Below are 21363 nucleotides of genomic sequence, written 5' to 3' on the forward strand. Positions count from 1 at the left end.
GACAATATCTGACCAAGTTTCTAATATTTGCAGATCAGTAAGGTACCGATTGCGTAATATCGGTTTTATTCGTAAATATTTGTCCAAGTCTGCCACCGAAAAATAAGTACATGCTCTGATTTCCTCCCGTCTTGATTTTGGCAATGCCCTCCTAATCAATCTACCCCAGAATCTACTGTCCAAACTCCAGAAGCTTCAAAACGCTGCAGCTCGTATTGTTTCTCTGACCACCAAGCGTACCCACATTTCCCCAGTTTTGCAGTCGCTACACTGGCTCCCAGTAAAAGATCGCATTGTTTTCAAAATTTTGTTGCTTACCTTTCATTGCGTTCACGGCTCTGCTCCTCAATACCTTATCTCTCTAATCCAAAACTACACTCCTACAAGACCTCTACGCTCATCCACTTCCAATTTTCTTGTGACCCCCAAAATTACCAAAACGTGGGGGGAAAGATCATTTGCATACTCTAGTCCTAAATTATGGAATGGCCTTCCTGAAGACATCAACAAATGTTTATCTTCTGATTCTTTCAAAACTCATCTCAAAACATTCCTTTTCAAGTCTTGATCGTTTTCCTGTTTACACGCGCCTTGAGCACTCCACAGAGTGAATTTGGCGCGATATAAGTTACATTATTATTATTATTATTATTAAAGGAGGTTTGAGCTCAAACCTTGCTTTGTGAATTCGGGCCAATGTGGCCGTGGTTCATAATAGTCTAGGATCTAGTCTTATACAATTTTGTTAGTTCATTTCACTTCGTCAAAACTGTATTAATAAGACATAAATAAAAGCATCATAAATATATGTGGATAATAAGATCAGTTATAGTCTATCCAAACATTACCTACATTATTTTTGTATCGATTTACTTATGTATAAACCTAGCTGAAGTATAATTAACATAGATGAACAATTTTCCTCTCCAGGCAGTAATATTTAATATGTTAAGACTTTCTGACATTTCAAAGAAACCCAGACTCAGAAACTAAATTAAAATTTCTTGTCATAAATATCTAGATAAATGAAATATCCAATTGTATGACATAAATCAACATATCATTCGCTATCAACACTATTTCATATCTAAAAATTGGCTGAATGTGCTTAAATTATACATGCATTTTTTCCTGGAGCAGACCTATATACCGCGGCCTTGTCATTCACATAGAAATTCACTCTTCAATAAACGAAACCTGAACCTTCTGTATTTGTGATTTCCAACCAAATATTATCAATATACGTTTTAAACGTTACAATTTCACATACATTTATTATCATCTTCAAATGTTATGGCATACAAAAGAAAGGTTAGCTTTGGTCATTATTTCATATGGGTTTAGCTATGGCTTATACATGTCATGGAGCCAGTGTCATGTAATCTACACTTTCTGCACGAAGATCTAAATTGAACCCATTAATTTGTACCTCTAGCATACATATTTCGTAAAATACATCATTCATTCAATAAACTAGCCTCTTAGCCTCATTTATGCACTAACATAAAAAAAAACAGGTTTCCAGGATGCCCTATAATTTGAAAAATGTTGTTTTCTAATCAGTACCATGTATCCACTGTTTGACTGTACGATGAGTTGGGCACAAGGTGGCGATATTTCAATATAGACCTCGAGAACCTTGAGTGATAGTGCATGTATAATGTTGAGCAACATTCATACATATAATCAATCTGATGAAAATGACAGAATAATGTGTGATGAACTACTTATATATAACATCATTACTATCAAAGAAAGGAAAACAAATAATGACATTTCACTACATTAACAACGAATTTAGATTAATTAAGCGCGGCTCTTTACCTAGACTACCAAAATTGATCAGGACCACATGTTATGTTGTCGTCATCGTAACTGGGTTACATTTTACCCATGTTTACCTGTTATCAGTTGGAGGGATGCAGAAAATGAGAAAATTAGGTTTTTAATTGCTTCTGTACCATACTGAAAGGGAACATATTTGTTATTCCTTTATATCTATATTTTACGTTTATTCAGCATTCCAATAGAAATGAGGTATTTATGGCATGGGTTTTTTACGAGCCTAAGAGAGCACGTCAGAAGTTTGACTTTCGGCTCGCTGGAAATTCCTCTGTTAAGCATTAATATTCTGCATGGTGTCTTCGTGCACTTAAAGTTATACAATCAGTAAGAAATGTTGAATTGCCCGAAGGAAAAAAAAATAATCTGTAATTGCCATGTTAGTATGTGGGTTAATGTAGGAGAGTGGGTATCTTCAATACTTTCTGTCTCAAAAATACTTTTAGGATATAAAGATGAGCGAAATGATGTATTAAACACGACAACTATTTGTTCTAGAGTTAATAACTAAAGACATCTATTTTTTCATAAAAATAATAATACAAAAAAACATATAATAATGAGCAGTATACTAATGTTATAAATGAAAAATTAAAAGAGTTCACACTAAGATAGCTGATGTTGAATCATGTATTTTAATGATGTATAGAAATACCGTTTTGATATTGATTGTATAAAAATGTAAATGAGATTTATAAATTGTTATAACAATTAAAAAATTGCCCATAGGGCAAAATATATGGGCAAACAACATAATGTCGATTCTGCACTGAACACCCTTGTACGCCCTTTTTGGAAGATTTTTACAAAGGGTGTTGCATCATGCATCCCATTTATTGGAAACAAAGAAAGTGTGTATGCAGCCGTACCCAACACGTGTCGGGGACGATCAAGGGCATCGATTTTTAAAGGCCCGCTGCACTACTTGTAGCTACTTGCGCCCTCTCTATATTAAACAATGCCCCCCATGATCCTCTTTTTCTTAGGTAAACTGAGAGCTGAGTTGATGAGATAACCACCTGTCCAGTGACCTTGCAGGGCGGTCTAATGACTCTAATCCCTCCTGTAAACTAGTATTGATAAGCTTTAATATGAACATTTGTCTGATTTGTTTTTCATATCTTCATAGCCTGAAGTACAGGTTTGGACTTTTCTCCTTTAAATTGTTTTTTTCTATATCGCCGGAAATATCTAAACTCTGATGAATTCATGCGTCGTGGCAACAAAACCTCCTCCACCGAGTACCAGGCTTCGCCGTGCTATCATATCTCATCAAGGACTTTTAGATGTGCAAGTCGACAAAGTGGATTGCTACGTGTGACGTCCTTTCAAGGAAATGCGACGTCCTTTGAAGGCACTGCCAGTGCCCTGAAAGGACGTCACACGTAGCAGTCCACTATGTTGACGTGCAAATCTAAAAACCATATTGGGGATGAAGACAGACCACTACAATGCCCCTCCGTGGTGCACACTGAATCGTAGCACGACCTAGTACCACCTAGCGCGCCACGGTCCGACCTTTGGAGGTGTAAACAGCCAAAATAATACAAAGGTTTCTCAATTTTTCACAACTCGTCGCGAAGCTCTTTGGCAATACAATTGGGATTCCCCGCTTGGCACTATGCCAAGTTAAACCCAACACCGACGAGACTGCACTTCAATAGACTTCCGATAGAAATGTGAATTTTAGAAATTATGTTGAGTTCTGCTCATGCGATTGCATGTAGATAGCTGTGTGGAAGAGATCTGAACAGGTTGATTATGTCGTATATACAGTCTATATAGTATATAACATTATATATTATAAGAGGTGATTTTACAAGACCCAATCACAACGGGGAACCTGTGTCCACCCCCCCCCTAACAAAATAAAAGTAAAAACAAAAACGTGAGACAATAATGGAGATAGATTGCACTAAAAAAAAACTCTTCGAGGATTATACTATAATGTGAATGAACCTCTTACAACACATGTTATGTTGTTATCTCCTTTTATCACCATTAGTATTTAATTTGATATTGAGTATCAAACCTGTAAACAAAAACTAACTCCAAGTAGCGTTTAATATTCGTATATATCTCTTAACGATGGGTATAATCTCGTTATTTTTTAATATAAAGGTATAATATCAATATCGATAAGTGTGGGAAAAAATTCACTAGGCTATAAATCTTCTTTACCAATCGATATTAAACAAGATCAGTTGAAAAGGCATAAAAGGTAAAAAGACCAATTCTATCATATATGATACTCTGATATTTAAAAAGAATTACATCCCCAAAACTGCTTACTAGCATTTAGGTATCATTGATCCTCTACCCAATCTTCTTGACGATAGTTGAACGGAAATGAATATTCTCACTCAACTCCTAAAAGACGATTTCGGGACAAATTTGGAGTCCTTGGTTTTGTAAGTTATATTCTTGTTTTACAAACTAAGTTGAGAACTTATGGTAGTTTCGCGCTCTCAAAGTGAATAACAGTTGAATCAATAATGATAGTGTGATGACGATGATGATGATTATGATAATAATAGTAATAATGCTTCTTGATTGATGAATCAACATCGATAAGATTATTATCGAATAAATTTGATAGTCAGGTTTTAGGGCTTGCAAATACTAAGGAACTATGTGAGTAATTGGGCAAGCAGTTCTGCCGATATTGCATGTTTGGTTTGCCTTAAGGTATATGGCTTGGAAAACATCGTTAGGTATTGTGTTAATAGCACAGGTTTTACGGTTTCACGAACAAGTATCCCAACAAAAGTTTTTGGATGTGGGAATTCCCGTCTTTGGTATTGTATTGTATACAGTGCGTAGACAAAAAGTGCAGACAATGAAAATGTCCTCTAAAATTATTATTTCACGATATATGCCTGATTTTCCTTTGAAATTGGGGTTGTGTGCTATCCATCTGGAAGGCATTTAAAGTATTGTCAATTTTTCAAAAGAGGAAATCATGATTGATTGCTCACTGAATAATTTCGGAAAGCTCGCAAAAAATTGTTCGCGCTGAAGTGTTTCAGTCATGGATTAGATTAAAATGCAAATCATGCAGTTATTGCAATCATTGTTAACTATCATTAGCTGATCGTTTGAATTTTAACTCGATGTCTTGCTATGCATGCCCCCAGTAGCGTCTTCATAAATTGATAAAGAAGAGGTGCGGTATCCTCCTAATATAAGGGTTGAATAAAATGTATCTGGACAATTTCTTTCGTGTACCCGGATCGCAAGTTTAATTAGGTTTTGTTTTGCTTTTTCTTTTATATATTCGATTAGCCAATAGTCCAATTCATATTTAAGCGTAAAATATTGTCAATACTGGTACTGCCATCCAATTGAAAAAAATCCTCACCCCTAATTTCATTAGAGAAAATCATGCATTTATAATTTGTTCACTATATTTATAATTTGTTTATATTTGTATGCATGTTCACAATTTTATAATTCATTGGAGATACAAATGACATGAAAAAGAATAAATATAAGAAATCAGTTTATGTTTAACAATCCATTTGAATTGACTTCACATGAAAACAAATATAACAATGGTGTATCAAAGACAAGTTGCAACTATTACAGTTAAAACAAATGAAAACACAACGGTGATGAATCATAAGCAAAAGAGCTTGAATCGTTACAACAACTTTCAAATATATAATATATGACAAAGAAAATTTCTAAAAGGTTGTGAACTATTTCACTGTTACAAAGAACAAGAAGAAGAAAAAGGATATTGTTAAGTCTATTAAAATTTCCTATAAATCATGAGCGAACTAAATTATGTTCGATATAACGAGAACTGATATTTAAATTTATATGGGTATGAATATCTTCACTTACGTCGTAAAAGATGATTTTGTGACAAGTTTGGAGCCCTTGATTGCGTAAGTTCTTTTTTTTTACAAACTAAGTTGAGGAATTGTGGATGTTTTAAAGCAATAATGATAGTGGTGATGACGGCGATAATGAGTCTTTTTTTGCTATTTGATAGTCAAGTTTTAAGGCTTGCAAATGCGAGAGGCCTATGTGGGTTATTAGGCCAGCAGTTTTGCAGATATTGCATTTTTGGTTTGGCTGAAGATATATATTTGGGGAAATAGCGTTGGATATCGCTTTAATAGCACAGGTTTCAGGATTGATATCACAGCCACTGAATTTATAGATTTTTATCTCACAGCGTATGACATATTCTAAATCAATCTATACGAAAATGTGTCGAGCTCTATATACATGCTCAACTTCTGCTTGAGGAAAGCCATTAAATGTATATTTGATAATTTCCTTGCAATATGCTGCAATCTCCTGGGGAAGTATTCATGCTAATAGAGTTTCAAGCTACAGACTGAGTATACGTGATCGACAAAAAGTTTAAATCCAGTTTATTTAAAGAGGACTTGTTTTATGTTATTGTTGGTTTGGTCTGATCTGCATCCTTGATGTAGCATACAGCAGAGAAAGAGATAGAAGACATACTGGAAAAGAGAAAGAATGTATGTTTGCTCTTTTTCCTTTTTAAAAGCAAATACATGTTCGTTCATTCTCTCTAGGGGCAAGGAGTATAACCGTATATCATCTCCCGGACTGGGAATATGCCCCACCCCCTTTTTTTGTATGTCTGAACCCACGCTACGCCACTGTCTGGATCAATCACATACTTATTATAATTCAATCTGTACAGTATAGTTTCTATGATTTCTACGCAACAGAAATGTGTCTGGTAATTTACAGGTTTTCTGCTCATTACCATTTAACCGCTAAGGTTATGTATTGGTGTCATATTATCAAAAATTTACCATATATTTCAAACCCTGCCAGAGAAAATATCATTTAAATGCCTGCCAAAGGAAATATCATTAAAAACACCCCACTATTAAAGTTGAATATGCTACTTTAGTTGAATGGTGCGTCATCATGCTTGTCAACTACAAAATTACGAAAAAGTATCACACTAAAGAAATTTGTGTTTTGATGTGGGAATTCCCATCTTTGGTATTTCCTTGTATACAGTGCGTAGTAAAAAATTTTTTTTTTTAAATACACACTTTGAATATATCCCTTACGATCATAGTTTAATGATATCTGCATGAATCTTATCCCTATAAAATTATGGGTAAAGGATGCTTTACTTAGATTAAAATTTAAGTATTGAAAAATATTTGAAAGAGAAGAGTATGGTTGAGTCAACACTGGCTACCTTTGAAAAGCTCGCGAGAAAAGGTTTCAGCCTTGGATTGGATCAAAGTGCAAATCGGGCATTTATTGCATGTGTTCTGTTAATTTATCAATAACTGGTTTGAACAATCATAACTTTAACCTTGTTGCACATCCTAAGTTGCGTGTCAAAAATATGATAAAGGATATTAAAAAGAGCGGTATACTCCCAAGATAGGGGTTTAGTTAATGTACATAAAGAAACAAAGCACTTTTTGCAAGGACAATTTTAGAACAATAAAATATTAAAATTAAAATTGAGATTAATGGATCAACCGCTTCAGATCAACGGACAAAGTTCATTCGTTCTTCCTCGGGGTCCAAAAATAAGTAAAATCCATTGGTTGATTATTAAAGATATTGATAATAGTAATAATTCTCTTTTATTACCAGTATTGTTAATACTAATTTCATTAGAGAAAGTCCTGCAGATATTATTAAGATTAACAATTTTGGAGAATATTTTATAAATGCGAACTGTTTTTTTGATACACGCTGTATAATGCACTTTAGCGTTGACTACGTTTGGCGCGTTTCTTTATGTTTGTTTTCAAATTGCCCGCTGAAAAAAAAAAACATTCTAACGAACGGATTGCTCAGAAGTGGTTGTATCGTCCAGGCTCGCCTCACCGATCGGTATTTCATGTGCTGGACTAACTATTTACATTGTGACCAGATCTATTAATGTGAGTAAATGAATAATGCATGCTTTATTGATGTTTTTTTATTGAGTAGTCGGACCATTGCTACTATGTGCGTGATTTGTAGCAATGCAATATCAAGAAATTGGAACGAGTTGGCTCCATTAAATATCTTTACTCATTTGCGATGATATGCAAGGTGCCTGCAAATAATAACAAAACATATTCTGCAGTTATAAAGCGCTTTATACACTGTTGGTCATAAAGATGGAATTATTATTTTGACCCCAATTTATGGAATGATTTTGACAATGTTTTATTCCTAATAGATCTAAATAATAGGATACATTCTCAGATTTTATTGAACAATAATTTGCGAGTGTTTGTTTTGCGCGACTGCTAAAGCATGTGTGTACTACTATGCTAATCAACTAGGGGACCTTCATCATTCAATCATAACTGACAGTAATGAGGATCATTAATGCCTCACAAAAGGGCACTAATATAGCTGATCGACACGGTTTTTTATTCAGCGGGGGCTTGGGTACGGGGCCGCCCCACAAATACACAAAGACTAAGAAAGTGCAATAAATTATCAATAATTCATTGCATTTTGCCCCTCTGTAGGGCTATGCATTATGATTCATGGCATGCCCACAGAGAGGATTTTCTTTTATGTTGGGAATCGGGGCAAAATGCAATGAATTATTGAGAATTTATTCCATTTTGTTTGTATTTGTGGGGGCGGCCCCGTACCCTTGCCCCCGCTGCGTACAGTCATGATTCGGTGGCTAGGCAATGGCCTCGTTACTGTGAGGCCCCATCGACGGTGTCTCTTAGTATAGGATTTCCCGGCCAAATTCGCGAGTTTGTCATTAAAATTAATTTGACGGTTTTAGTGCTGTCGGGTATATCTTGCGTTTATATTCCCTTTTCTAGACTTCAAATCCATGAAGTTTTCGTTAGAATCTATGTATGTTTCATTTAAATTAATGAACGAAGTGCTTCTTTCGCTATTTGGTCATTCGATTTAGCGCAACACGATTTTATGACATCGCGACGGTGTACTTCTAGCATTCAAAATAGCACTTTGTGCACTAAAATTAATGGTCAATATACATTTCTCGTTTATTACACACTTTTTATAGCTCATTTTTTTTCTTTCAAGATCGTTTTTTTCATGTGTATTTCATCCTATATTATTTTCTTGCATATATAATCTTTATATACTTTTAGATTTATCAGATATTCATCAGCCTTTAAGTTTGATTGTTAATAAAATAAGACTTACATCCACGGACTTGATGGTCTTAATATTTGTGTTAATTTTTATGTAAGGAATTTGTTTGTCTTGTGGTTTATCATAAATTTATCACAATTTAATTATGGAGGAATGGTACAATATTGTGACTGGGGTAGGTGTTTTTGTATCCCCACTTGTCCGGGGTATATGAACATGTCCGTTCAGAAATGCCATATCCCTTGATTTCGCCCCTCCTTTACCTAATGTCTGTCTACACACATATACTTTGTCCTCAAAATTAATAAATTGAATAACAGAAAAGACCCCAATGGTAAATCATGTATTTAATTGCATTTTTTTAAAACTGTAAATGTGTTTTGCATTTCTTCCCCCTAACATTCCTTACTTGAATAAACATAATTCGAATACGAATGACAGGGGTTAATTTGAATGATAAAAATGACGCCTCGCCAAGTGACGATTAAATTGAATGCTAGTTGAGCAGTTTCTAAATTGAATGACAGATCTATGAAATCCTTCGACCAAAATCCTAAATTAAATACAAAATCTGGAAAATTGAATGATAATTGGCATGGCAAATCTGATTTGCGCTAACTTAAACCAAAGTAAATGAATTCGAATGACAAACTAGCGAGTTTGGCCGGGAAATCCTATACCTTACAGATAAATATGTACTAATGCTATACATACTCTTTGGTATTACTGTCTATGTCCTGTATAGGACTAAATACATCATTATTGTTTCGTAAATTTACAACATAACATATATAAGTATCGAATAATAACCTGATAATGGGATCATGGAACGATATATTGTAATTCACATTAGTTTATATGTAATCTATATTGTAATGATATTAATTCCGCTTGAGGAAATCTGTTGGAATACATTCATATTCAATTTCCAAAGATGTATCTCAAAGACTAAACGAAAGTTAAAGAAAAGAAAATCTCCAAATTATTCGTTAACTTTAGAATTTTTAAATCTCAATTAAGAAACAAAATAAGTTGTACCAACGTAGTCTGCGTCAGCCAACTATAAACAAGAATAAATCCGAATATAAAAGTTACAGGAATAATTCAATAGCAATAATTAGACTTTCTCGTAAAATGTATTTTTATATAAGAATTTGACAGAGACAGCTGCAATATGGTATTTACTTAGAAAGTTATAAATGAACCGTAAGGTAGTATAGAAACATCTAAATGTCATATTTGAAATATAAAGGTCAAGTAATTTCCGATTCAATTTTTTTTTTATCGTTTCAATAAATACGTTGTAAGTGCAGGGTTCTATTCAGGCACAAACAATAAAGTATACCTTTAGTGGTGTAATCAGCCCATATGATACAAAGGTCTCTGCAATTTGTCACAACTCACCGCGAAGCTCTTAGAAAACATTTGGGATTCCCCGCTTGGCACAATGCCAAGTAAAACCCAACACCAACGAGACTGGCTTCCAACGGGCCTAATAGAAATTTTCTGTTTTAGAAATTAAGTTGAGTCGAGGAGTTTTAAAAGCTGGATACCCAACTGGCAACAAATTATTCCAAGCAGCTGCCGTTTTCTATGGTTGCACGATATAATCTACTTGTGTGCTGTTACGTATGAATAAAGAGTGGCCTACGGGGGATCAGGCGCGTACACAGGCGGGGGGGGGGTTTGGGGGATTACCCCCCCCCTCCTTTGGTATTTTTTGTGTGTAAACCCCCCTAACGCCCCCCCCCCTTGGTTTTTTTTTAATAATAATAATAAAAAAAATTATGCCCATGGCTGGCCTAAAAAAGCTGACCTTACCCCCCCCCCCCAACTGAGCAAAATGTCAAATTTTTAAATTTCGAGACCACCAAAAAAAAGTGTCCTCGCAGGTCCAGATTTACAGTCTGTATAAACCAGGTCGTTGATCTCAGACTCTTATTCATTTTGTCCAGAAGCCTCGCGAGTCTTCTCATTCTACAATATATCCCAAGTTTTTAACAAAGAAATATCCTTAATATTTCACTTTTTAATTTGAACTAACAAGGGGGAAATCAAACAGATGATAGAATATGAATACAAAAGCGTAATTGTGTCAAGAAGCTTGTGTCAAGAAGTATGGATTGCCTCTAGATGACCTTTTACTAATATATAAAGGATACATTCGTTCGACTTTTGATTATGGGGTACCGGTTTTAAATGGTAATTTAACAAAAATTCATGTATATACTTTAGAACGTATTCAGAAAAGAGCTTGCAAAATAATTGTAGGAAGTCAGTATGAAAGTTATGAAGCAGCATTGGAAACGTGCGATCTACGTTCATTATAAGCAAGACGTGAGCAGTTATCTTGCCAAACACTCAAAATTTAAAGAATGTTTACCTCTTAGACAACAAAGCACTTATTCCTAAGATCTCAATCAAAGTTTAAACAATACCAATGTATATAAAAATGCTTCCAGTGCACCTCTCTTCCTTACTTTATAAATCTTCTTAATAAAATGTAATACCAAAATAGATTGTATTTTTAGAATTTCACACTCCATGATTGAAATATGTGAATGACTTTTGATAGCATATTCCCTCATCTGTAATGATAAGGTACTCTTTGTCTGTCTCTTTTCCTCTTCATCTCTCTCTCTCCATCTCTCTCTCTTTCTTCCCCCTTCTCTCTTTGTCTCTCTCTCTCTCTTTCGTCCCCCTTCTTTCACCTTCTCTCTCCTTTTCTCTCTATTTTTCTTTTTTCTCTTTCTCTCTTTCTCCCCCTTTCTCATCACTCCAACTATCCCTCTCCTACACCTCTCCCTTTATCTTTCTTTGTTAACAAACAAAATTAATTTGATCAATGGATTTTTATGAAATGTATATATGTTTGATTTTTGATTTATGTCATATTTTGTGTTATTTCAATTTGAATTGCGTTTTTATTGTATCTTTTGAATTTTTATTTTGTGTGCTTATATATCATGAAATTACAAACAATAGCAAGTTCATATGGTGGCCCTGAAGGGACATCGCGAATAGACTAAATCGTGAAAAATATGCGATAAAATTCACGATATCGTCAATTTTATCGCATATTTTTCACGAAGAAATTCACGAAATTGACGATATCGTGAACTTTATCGTGAACTTTTCACGATGAAATTGACGATATCGTGAATTTTATCGTGAAAAGTTCACGATATAAAGTTCACGATATCGTCAATTTTATCGTGTACTCTATCGTGTACTCTATCGTGTACTCTCCTGACGGGCGCTTCGTAAACAAAACCAGCCCTAGCTGGGGGATACAGAGAGAAGGAAAAAAAGGAAAGGGAAAGAGAAGATAAAAGGAAAGAAAGAATAATAAGAAGAAAAGAGGGAAACGGGGGGGGGGCGAAGGGCTCTTGCCTCCTCCTCACTCCCCCCCCCCCCGCCAAAAAATAAATAAGGCGAGAGAGAAGGGAAAGGGAAAGGGAAAGAAAATATAAAAGGAAAGAAAGAAGAGGAAGAAGGAAAGAGGGAAACGGGGGAAGGGCGAAAGGCTCTTACCTCCCCCCCCCCCGCCAAAAAAATAAATAAGAGAGAGAGAGAGAGAGAAGGGAAAGGGAAAGAAAGAAGAGGAATAAGAAGGAAACAGGGGAAGGGCGAAGGGCTCTTGCCTCCTCCCCCCCCCCCGCCAAAAATAAATAAGAGAGAGAAGGGAAAGGGAAAGAAAATATAAAAGGAAAGAAAGAAGAAGAATAAGAAGAAAAGAGGGGCTCTTGCCTCCTACCCCCCCCCCCCTCCCGCGCCAACAAATAAATAGGAGAGAGAGAGAGAGATAGAGAGAAGGGAAAGGGAAAGGGAAAGAAAATATAAAAGGAAAGAAAGAAGAAGAAGACGGAAAGAGGGAAACGGGGGAAGGGCGAAAGGCTCTTACCACCCCCTCCCCCCTCCCGCCATAAAGGGAAAGAGAAGGGAGAGGGAAAGAAAATATAAAAGGAAAGAAAGAAGAGGGAAAAGAATAAGAAAAGAGGGAAACAGGGGCGAAGGGCTCTTGCCTTCTTTCTTTTCTTTTTTTTCCTTTCTTTCCTATTCTCCCTCTTTTTCGTTTTTCTCTTTCTTTCTTCTCTTTCCCTTTCCTTCTCTCTCTCTCTCTCTTATTTATTTTTTGGCGGGGGGCGGGGGGACGAGGCAAAAGCCCTTTGCCCCCGTTTCCCTCTTTTCTTCTTCTTCCTCTTCTTTCTTTCCTTTTATCTTCTCTTTCCCTTTCCCTTTCCCTTCTCTCTCTCTCTCTGATTTATTTTTTGGCGGGGGGGGGAGGGGGGGGCAAGAGTCCTTCGCCCTTCCCCCGTTTTCCTCTTTTCTTCTTCTTCCTCTTCTTTCTTTCCTTTTATCTTCTCTTTCCCTTTCCCTTTCCCTTCTCTCTCTCTCTCTCTCTCTGATTTATTTTTTGGCGGGGAGGGGGGGGGGGGAGTGAGGAGGAGGCAAGAGCCCTTCGCCCCCCCCCGTTTCCCTCTTTTCTTCTTATTATTCTTTCTTTCCTTTTATCTTCTCTTTCCCTTTCCCTTTTTTCCTTCTCTCTGTCTCCCCCAGCTAGGGCTGGTTTTGTTTACGAAGCGCCCGTCAGGAGAGTACACGATAGAGTACACGATAGAGTACACGATAAAATTGACGATATCGTGAACTTTATATCGTGAACTTTTCACGATAAAATTCACGATATCGTCAATTTCATCGTGAAAAGTTCACGATAAAGTTCACGATATCGTCAATTTCGTGAATTTCTTCGTGAAAAATATGCGATAAAATTGACGATATCGTGAATTTTATCGCATATTTTTCACGATTTAGTCTATTCGCGATGTCCCTTCAGGGCCACCATAAGTTTAGGTATCAAAAGATAAGTGTTCATGTCGAGAGTCCATGTAAGAAGAGTCGCAAATAGGCCGGTTAAACAAAAAATATAAAAACACATTTACATTTTTTAGCAGTTGAAACGTACACAATTATGGATAAGACAATGTAATACTGTGGAAGTGCCTACTTATATCGGAAACGGGTGGTATTGCATGAAACAAAGGCGACTAGATCTAAAAGCAAGCGAGACCCTCTCGATATGCAATCGAGGCAAAGTGTTTTTACCACATCATCTATAATAAATTAATAATCTATAATAAATTAATGATTGTCAAAGTATTGTCACGAGAGAAATGAAGAAGCTTTTAATGATTATACAAAAACAATTAACCAAACCTGTATTAAGCACCGACATTATAAATGATGATTTGATTCCGAATTTAATTAATAAGTCAGTACTGTTAGAGAATGGCTCAATTCCTCTAATAAAAAGTAGAGGAATTAAATTTGCCTATTGAAAATTACATAGCCTTACATCAAAAATTGATGAACCAAACTAGTACTGAAGAATTCACTTTTTGATGTCATAACACTCAATGAGACTCTGTGTGACAGTACCGTAATGGATTCCAAAGTATGTATGGATGATTTCTTATTACTTTGAAAAGATAGAAATAGGAATGGTGGAGGAGTTGCAGTATTTATTTCTAAACGATTTGACTATAAGAGTCGAGATGATTTAAATCATGAAGATTTGGAATGTCTGTGGGTTGAGTGATCTAGTACCCACATAAACCACCTATTCTGATTGGAGCTTTTGTATAGGCCTCTTAATGCGACAATTGATTTCTTTGAAGAAAAATCGATTCCAACCTAGAGTTGGCCAGCTCTGTGAACAAAACTTGAATCTTTCTAGGTGAATTTAACTGCAATTATATTCCAAATCAACCTTGCTCTAATGCTAATGTTAATAAGCTAGACTACTGCACAAAGCTATATGGTTTTAGTCAACTGATAAATAGTCCAAACTCGAGTAACTAATAGCATGAGTACAATAATTGATCTCATATTTATTTCCGATCCTAAACTATACTGTGAAGGTTCTTATACCAAAAAATACTTGCTCTATCGTTAACCGATATCATAAACAAATCTTTGACCATGGGCTGTGTATACCCAAGGGCTGGAAAGCAGCTTGAGTATTAAATTCCTATTTTTAAAGCTGGTGATATGTCTAATCCAAGCAATTACCGCCCAATTTATATTTTGTCTGTTGTTAGCAAAATCATAGAGAGGGCTTTACATCACCAATTTTCTGAGTTCATTGATGATAATAATAATTTATCATGGAAAATTGAAAACAGAAAGATCTCTGGTGTCGCTTTTATCCACCTTCGTAAGGCATTTGTAACCGTTGATCACAATCTTTTATTAAAGTTGATATTCTAAGAGAATCCCAATTATTAAGATAATTACATCAATAGAAAGCTTTTAACCCCCAGAATAACACTTAATGGTGTCTAACTGAAAAAAAAGTTTAGAATGGTGAATTTATGCTAGTAAACTCTACCAAACTATCTAACTCTGAAATCCGGAAGTGCATGTAGAGTCGAGCCTCTATCCGTGACGTCACGAACGGGACTCGTGGGCTCAGTGAGAGTGAATGGCAGTGATATCCCTACGTAAATGCTATCCTGTCAGAGCTTAGATTTGTTGTTGTTAATGAGTATATTTGATGGATTTTCTTTTTTCATTAGCATGAAGAATAACGAAACAACATTTTCCAATCGCTGAATTATTTTTAAATCCTCATATTCACCTGTTTGGTAGAGATTTAAAACGGGTTTACTGCTTGGGAAACAAGGTTAAATCATGCACTAATGAATAGGCGGATGCATTATCTTGTCATCAGATAAGGTACAGGAGCAGTTTTGTAAAAACGAATAGGCCTAGAACTATGATAGTACTTATCATAGATGTGTGTGACTGCCTAAAAAAAAGAATACAGTACCAGTTAAACATTTCATGTTGTAAAATATCAAACTTGAACGAGATCATGCAAGCGCGCTTCCTCTATATTATTTTGACAACGTCTAAGATTAGTGATCGAACGATATTCATCCGCGAGAGATGCGGCTCTTGCATGAACGTTCGTGAAGCGAGCAGAATCGGGAATCGGGAGGTAAGACCAGGCCGCTGCTCTAGGCGCGGCTTGCTTGTGATGGAACGTACGTGCGCTAGTTTTATGTTTATCGGCAATTGCAAGAGAATAAAAGCGACGTTACCAGCTAAGAAAAACAACTAACAAAGACTTGCTCCTGACTACCGTTGTCAGAATTGATAGACCGCACAATTAATGCCATGCATGGAAGAAGATGAAGGATCTTCAGGGCCAATTAAGGAAGGCGAAAGACAAGGGGAAAAGGAAGTAGACTAGAAACCATCGGGAGATCGCTATATGGTAATGAACTGTGCACCGAATCAGGACAATTACCCCCTTGGCAACCACCCCCCGGAAATCTACCCCCGTAGGACGAATACCCCCCCCCCGGAAAATTCCCCCCGGAGAATCCCCCCCGAGGACAATTACCTCCCAAGGACAATTGCCCCCTGGGCAACCACCCCCGGAAAATTACTCCCCGGAAATCTACCCCCGTAGGACGATTACCCCCCCCCCGGAAAATTCCCCCCGGAGAATTCCAACCGCCGAGGACAACTACCCCCGAGGACGATTACCCCCATGGACACTACTGGGCATGGTGGCTCAGTGGTTAGAGCGCCCGTCTAATGAACGGGAGGTCGTGGGTTCGAACCCCGCCGATTCATACCAAAGACTTATAACAATGGGACCTTCTGCCTTCTAGCTAGGCGCTTAGCATATTAGATTGGAGAAGGGTAGTAATGACATATTATGTTATGCAGGGCCCGCTGGAAGACCAGTTTCATAACTGAAGTGGCTACCCTGAGTAAATAAAATGTTATTAGTTTTACCCTCGAGGACAACTATCACCCCTAAGAACAATTACCCCCCCCCCCCCGAGGACAATAACCCCAGGAGGACAACTACCTCCAATGACAATCACCCCGAGGAATTTATAACACTGTGACGTATAACGCAAGCTTCTCTCCAAAATTGCTATTTACAGAAAATTGCATGAACCTTCATTTTCAGTCTTTTCAAATTATGCAATTTCGATATGAGGGGGGGGGGGGGGGTTGAGGTTGCCCAATTCCCCTGTAGTTTTGCTACCGAGTAAAGAACAGAAATTACATTTCTTAGAAATTGAACAATACATTGCGCGCAGATGAGTACGGGGTACAGCCTCTCTCACCAACTTATGCAACAACGTTTTATTAAATGAAAAGCAAAGCAAAACAAAACGAAAAAACATTCTGTTATTCCGAGGAAAACAAATACTTTGTATATATGTTTTCTACATGTTCTTACTTAATGTTTATCGCTGTTATGAATTTATGTTCACGATTTTGTTATTAAGATTATTATCATATATATATATATATATTTGTTAAACTATACTGTACCTCATTATGTTTAACAGGGCCTCATGGAAGACCGCCATTATTGGTGATATTGAGTCACCCTGTCTAAATATCAGAAATAAATAATCTGTAAAACACAGTTGTATTCCTTTTATTTTACAATCTAACAGATACCAGAATGGGGAAAAAACGAATTTCGGACCAAAAACTGATAGACATTGCAACGGACATCGGAAATGGGGATCATGTCATGAAGCTTGCCATTAAACTTGGTGTGTCGGCAGCTGATGCAAAAAATGCCAATTTGGACTGCAACACGATTCTACAAAAAGCAATGGGTGCTACTGCTATCAAAGATCAGAAGGACAAACTTAGAGATGGACTCATTAAGAGTGGTCAAAGGGCCACAGCTGATAAACATCTACCCTCGCGTGAGTGAGTGTGGTACAGAATATAATGTTGGCAGGCCCAATCTAGATTGTCCCATACGTTGCTAATTTCATGAGTTTTCAGTATATGTGATGACTGTATTAATCTGATCGGCCTGGTCAAGAGGAATCAAACAAAATTTCAAATGAAACGATATGTGTGTGTTAATAAGATACATGTGAAACCTTAATTCAGTTAAAGACGTTCCGCAATAACACTATCACATCGGCCATGATAGCTGCGCGGGGCTAGCTGATCATGCATTAATTTTTCTACTAATTTCAGGCATTTTGCACAGTGAATACATAACCAGCCTGCATTTCAGAACGTCCTTAGTTCATACTAAATTTCGTGAGTATGCCGGACTTGCCCATGTATAATGTATAATGATACACAACCTGGAGAGGTTTGCCGATTATAACTAACGAAACATATTTTCAATCGAATACTAGGCTACAAAACTCTGATGGTTTTTATAAAACATGAATAAACGGACTACCTACGTTTCTATCGCAAGTGGGTATTTAAGTAACGAGAAGAAAAGAATTAAGAAGTTGCAAACAACACTAGCAATAATTACGGGAGGGAAGAATGGTAGCACAATATGTTGCCTTCATCTTTCTTTGAACATTAATGTCATTAATTGCATCGCTCATGGAAATGACCTTCAATTGCAATACACGAGGAAAGATTTAATGAAGACGGGAAATTTCTAACGATTTATCCAACTGGCAAAAGTGATTTTACATATTTTTGTATGTATTTCTCGTAGAAACACATTCAAATGTTACAATAGTTTAAGCATGGACCTACTTCGTAGTAGGTCCATGGTTTAAGGAACAGGTCAATTGAAAACAAGGGAATCCGGCAACCATTATTATTCTAAAGGTTAAACGAATGCAATAAACCATTTTATTTGTTTGGTACAGATTCCAAAGTGTATTGCTGTCTGATTGTAAAATTGTAACAAAAATTGTTTAAACAATTATTTACAAGTTGAGTAAATGATATGAGCAATAGCTTTTATTTGTTTTTCATACATGCAGGTACTCCTGGTAGGAAGGCTGAATCGAATACGGAATTGACACCCAAGCAGAGGAAGAGAGAAGTAGATGATAAAACTCCAAATAAGTCTCCCACTGCGAAGAAACCTAAGGGCTTGTCTAAACTTCAAGAAGCAGAACAAAAATGGGAAAAGGCAAAAAAAGACGTGAAAGAGGAAGATACAAAAGTGAAAGTTTTGCAGAAAAATTTGCAGGACGCATTAAAAAGGCTTGACCATAAAAATAAAGAAGAAAGGAAAAGATCGAGCGTCGTAACAAATTTGAAGCGGCAAGAATATGATGAAGTGGCTAAACAGCAAGCAAAACGAAAACAAGAGTTGGATAAACTTGAGTCCTTTGAAGGAACCTCTTAGTATCCCCAATCGATACTAATTCTAAAAATCGGTACAGCAAGTGAAGAGTGAAATAAGTTCTAGTTTGCTTAAATTTGAAAGGCCCCCTCCTAAAACACACAGTACCATCCAATATGGCAAGGCTGTTATCTTCCACACCGAATCATTCCTTGTTGGAAGGTTGAGCCTGGGTTTCAAAAAAAAAAACTGGGGCACTTTACAAGGATGAAGCCTTAATATTTGTTTTATTATGTTTCATGTGGAAATGTCGATTTTAATTTAATACCGGACATTACCACGATTTCGAGCTGGGTCATATCAAAAGACTTAATTATCGTTGTTCGTTTCCCTTTCGAGTGAAGATTCAGATCATGATATGTTTCGAAGTTTCTTCGATACCCATCAATCTTTAAACAGCACTCACATCGTTGTACTAAATGTTGAATTGAAGAGACAATTATTTAAAAGAGCAGCCTTAATATTAATTACTTAGCTTTGAAAGAAATTAAAAAACAAGATACGTGCAACTGAGTTTCCTAAATGCCTCTGCCCTAAATTCAATATAGGAAATGGATAGACATAATCACGATAAAAACAAAAATCCTATGATCAAATGTCAAACGACGACATTGATCGTGACGCATTAGCCTATTAAATCTTATGAAATTGTCTTCCCAGGGTGGTCCATACTATTTTAGATTTTGACGTTCATAACTCAAGTGGTTCTTGAGATATCGCGATAAAGAAAAAGCGGGAAGGACGGACGTACGTACAGATGGACGGACGAACGGACTGACAACCGGAAAACATTAAATTGAATCTAAATTCATTAGTAGGCAGGAGTAGGAGTGATTATTTTTCCTCTTATACCCACCTTTAGTTATCCTTGTTTGGGATTACAATCGATATGCAGTTTTAATGGTACATAACAAATTTAATATTTCTGGATTATGTGCTCAAAAGCTGATGATAACTGGCTCCGATGGAAAGAGGTCGTATATATCGTTACAGAATGTCAAAAATGATGCAGTCTAAGGATATATTAAAGGTTAAAGGTTAACCTAATTTCTGTTCCGTCACAGTGATCACGACATAGTGAAGATGATGATAAATTCTAAAGTGATGTCAATTATAATTTGCGTACAGAAATTTGTTTCATGATAATAAAAAGACGATTTAATAAACAAAGAGTGAGCAGGAAAAACTTAGTAAATTCAACTGGAGGCAAGGAAACCAAATCATCTTGAAAACCCTATCGTTCATTAAATAGAAATCATTTTGGCATTAATCCATACGTCATTGTCATGTTTGAATATTTAATACGAGATGCAGAAGTCTAATGAAATTGCGTAAGGTTGATTTTCGAATGCAGTTGCGATGGTATCCATGGGATTTATTAATATAAAAGTGTACTTGTATTGTTTTCCTTTTTTATGTTATGGGAATGTTAAGTTTCATAGTATTCTAATTAAAAATGTATATTTAGCAACAAGAGCGGTTACATCAAAATTGTTTGACTTGCTTTGCATACGTGTAGCGTAATTCGTTTCACTTCTAAATCAAATGAATTTGTCTGAATAAGAAAAATTCTAATCGTACCCGGATACGAGAATTTAAAGGAAACCGAACCCCAAGAAATAACTTAACTTATTCTAAGAGATTTATTATATTATTGCCCATTAATCTACAAGATTCCCCGCCAAAGTGTATGAGAGAGGTATAGAGCAAGAATAATGTGCATTTTCTCAGCACGACATGGGTATCGCCATTTTCTTGATTACGTGACGTACTATGCGAAGTCGTTTAGCAAGTAAATGTATTCAAATTTATGGAGGCTTCCTTCCCAGACGTGTGTGGTGATGAAGCATTTCATTCACCTGCTAGCATCCTTTGTACTATAATTACCAGAACGCAAATTGCATAAATAAGTCGGTGCTCTTCTAGTGTAAATTTTCCTCATATATGAAATAGATTTGTCAACCATAATGTAGTATTTAAAAATGAATTTAGTTACAATTGTTCCCCTGTTATTTATTTTTCAGCAAATATAATTTCTATCTTCTCAGTTATGATTTTTCCTCACTGGCAAGTAAAGGTTTCGTTCTTGATTTAACAATTCTTTCCAACTGAAGCTTGGTCCATGATACATGTACAACTTCAACTGGTACGTCACGTTTTTAAGAAAATGGCTGCGCCCATGTCATGCTGAAAGGCATCACATCATGCCAGGAATATCTTCATTTATATATCTCTTGTACATTTTCGTAAGG

General features: G+C 36.2%; 1 protein-coding gene across 1 annotated transcript; it reads left to right on the top strand.

Annotated features, from left to right (window-relative positions):
- Positions 1-7630: 7630 nt before the first annotated feature.
- On the top strand, positions 7631-20934 carry LOC105444013. The gene is made up of 3 exons (XM_030977589.1): positions 7631-7748; positions 17439-17699; positions 18744-20934. Exons 2-3 carry the CDS (start codon positions 17447-17449, stop codon positions 19112-19114), a joined length of 624 nt encoding a protein of 207 aa, XP_030833449.1. The 5' UTR covers positions 7631-7748; positions 17439-17446; the 3' UTR covers positions 19115-20934.
- Positions 20935-21363: the final 429 nt, after the last annotated feature.

The sequence above is a fragment of the Strongylocentrotus purpuratus genome, unplaced genomic scaffold (assembly GCF_000002235.5).
Source record: "Strongylocentrotus purpuratus isolate Spur 01 unplaced genomic scaffold, Spur_5.0 spur5_scaffold_1, whole genome shotgun sequence".
Lineage (NCBI taxonomy): Eukaryota > Metazoa > Echinodermata > Echinoidea > Camarodonta > Strongylocentrotidae > Strongylocentrotus > Strongylocentrotus purpuratus.

Bases quoted from the DNA above. Each gene is read 5' to 3' on its own strand.
- LOC105444013 (XM_030977589.1), top strand. From the start codon at position 17,447: ATGGGGAAAAAACGAATTTCGGACCAAAAACTGATAGACATTGCAACG. The intron at 17,700-18,743 runs GTGAGTGAGTGT...TCATACATGCAG, and splicing joins TGATAAACATCTACCCTCGC to GTACTCCTGGTAGGAAGGCT.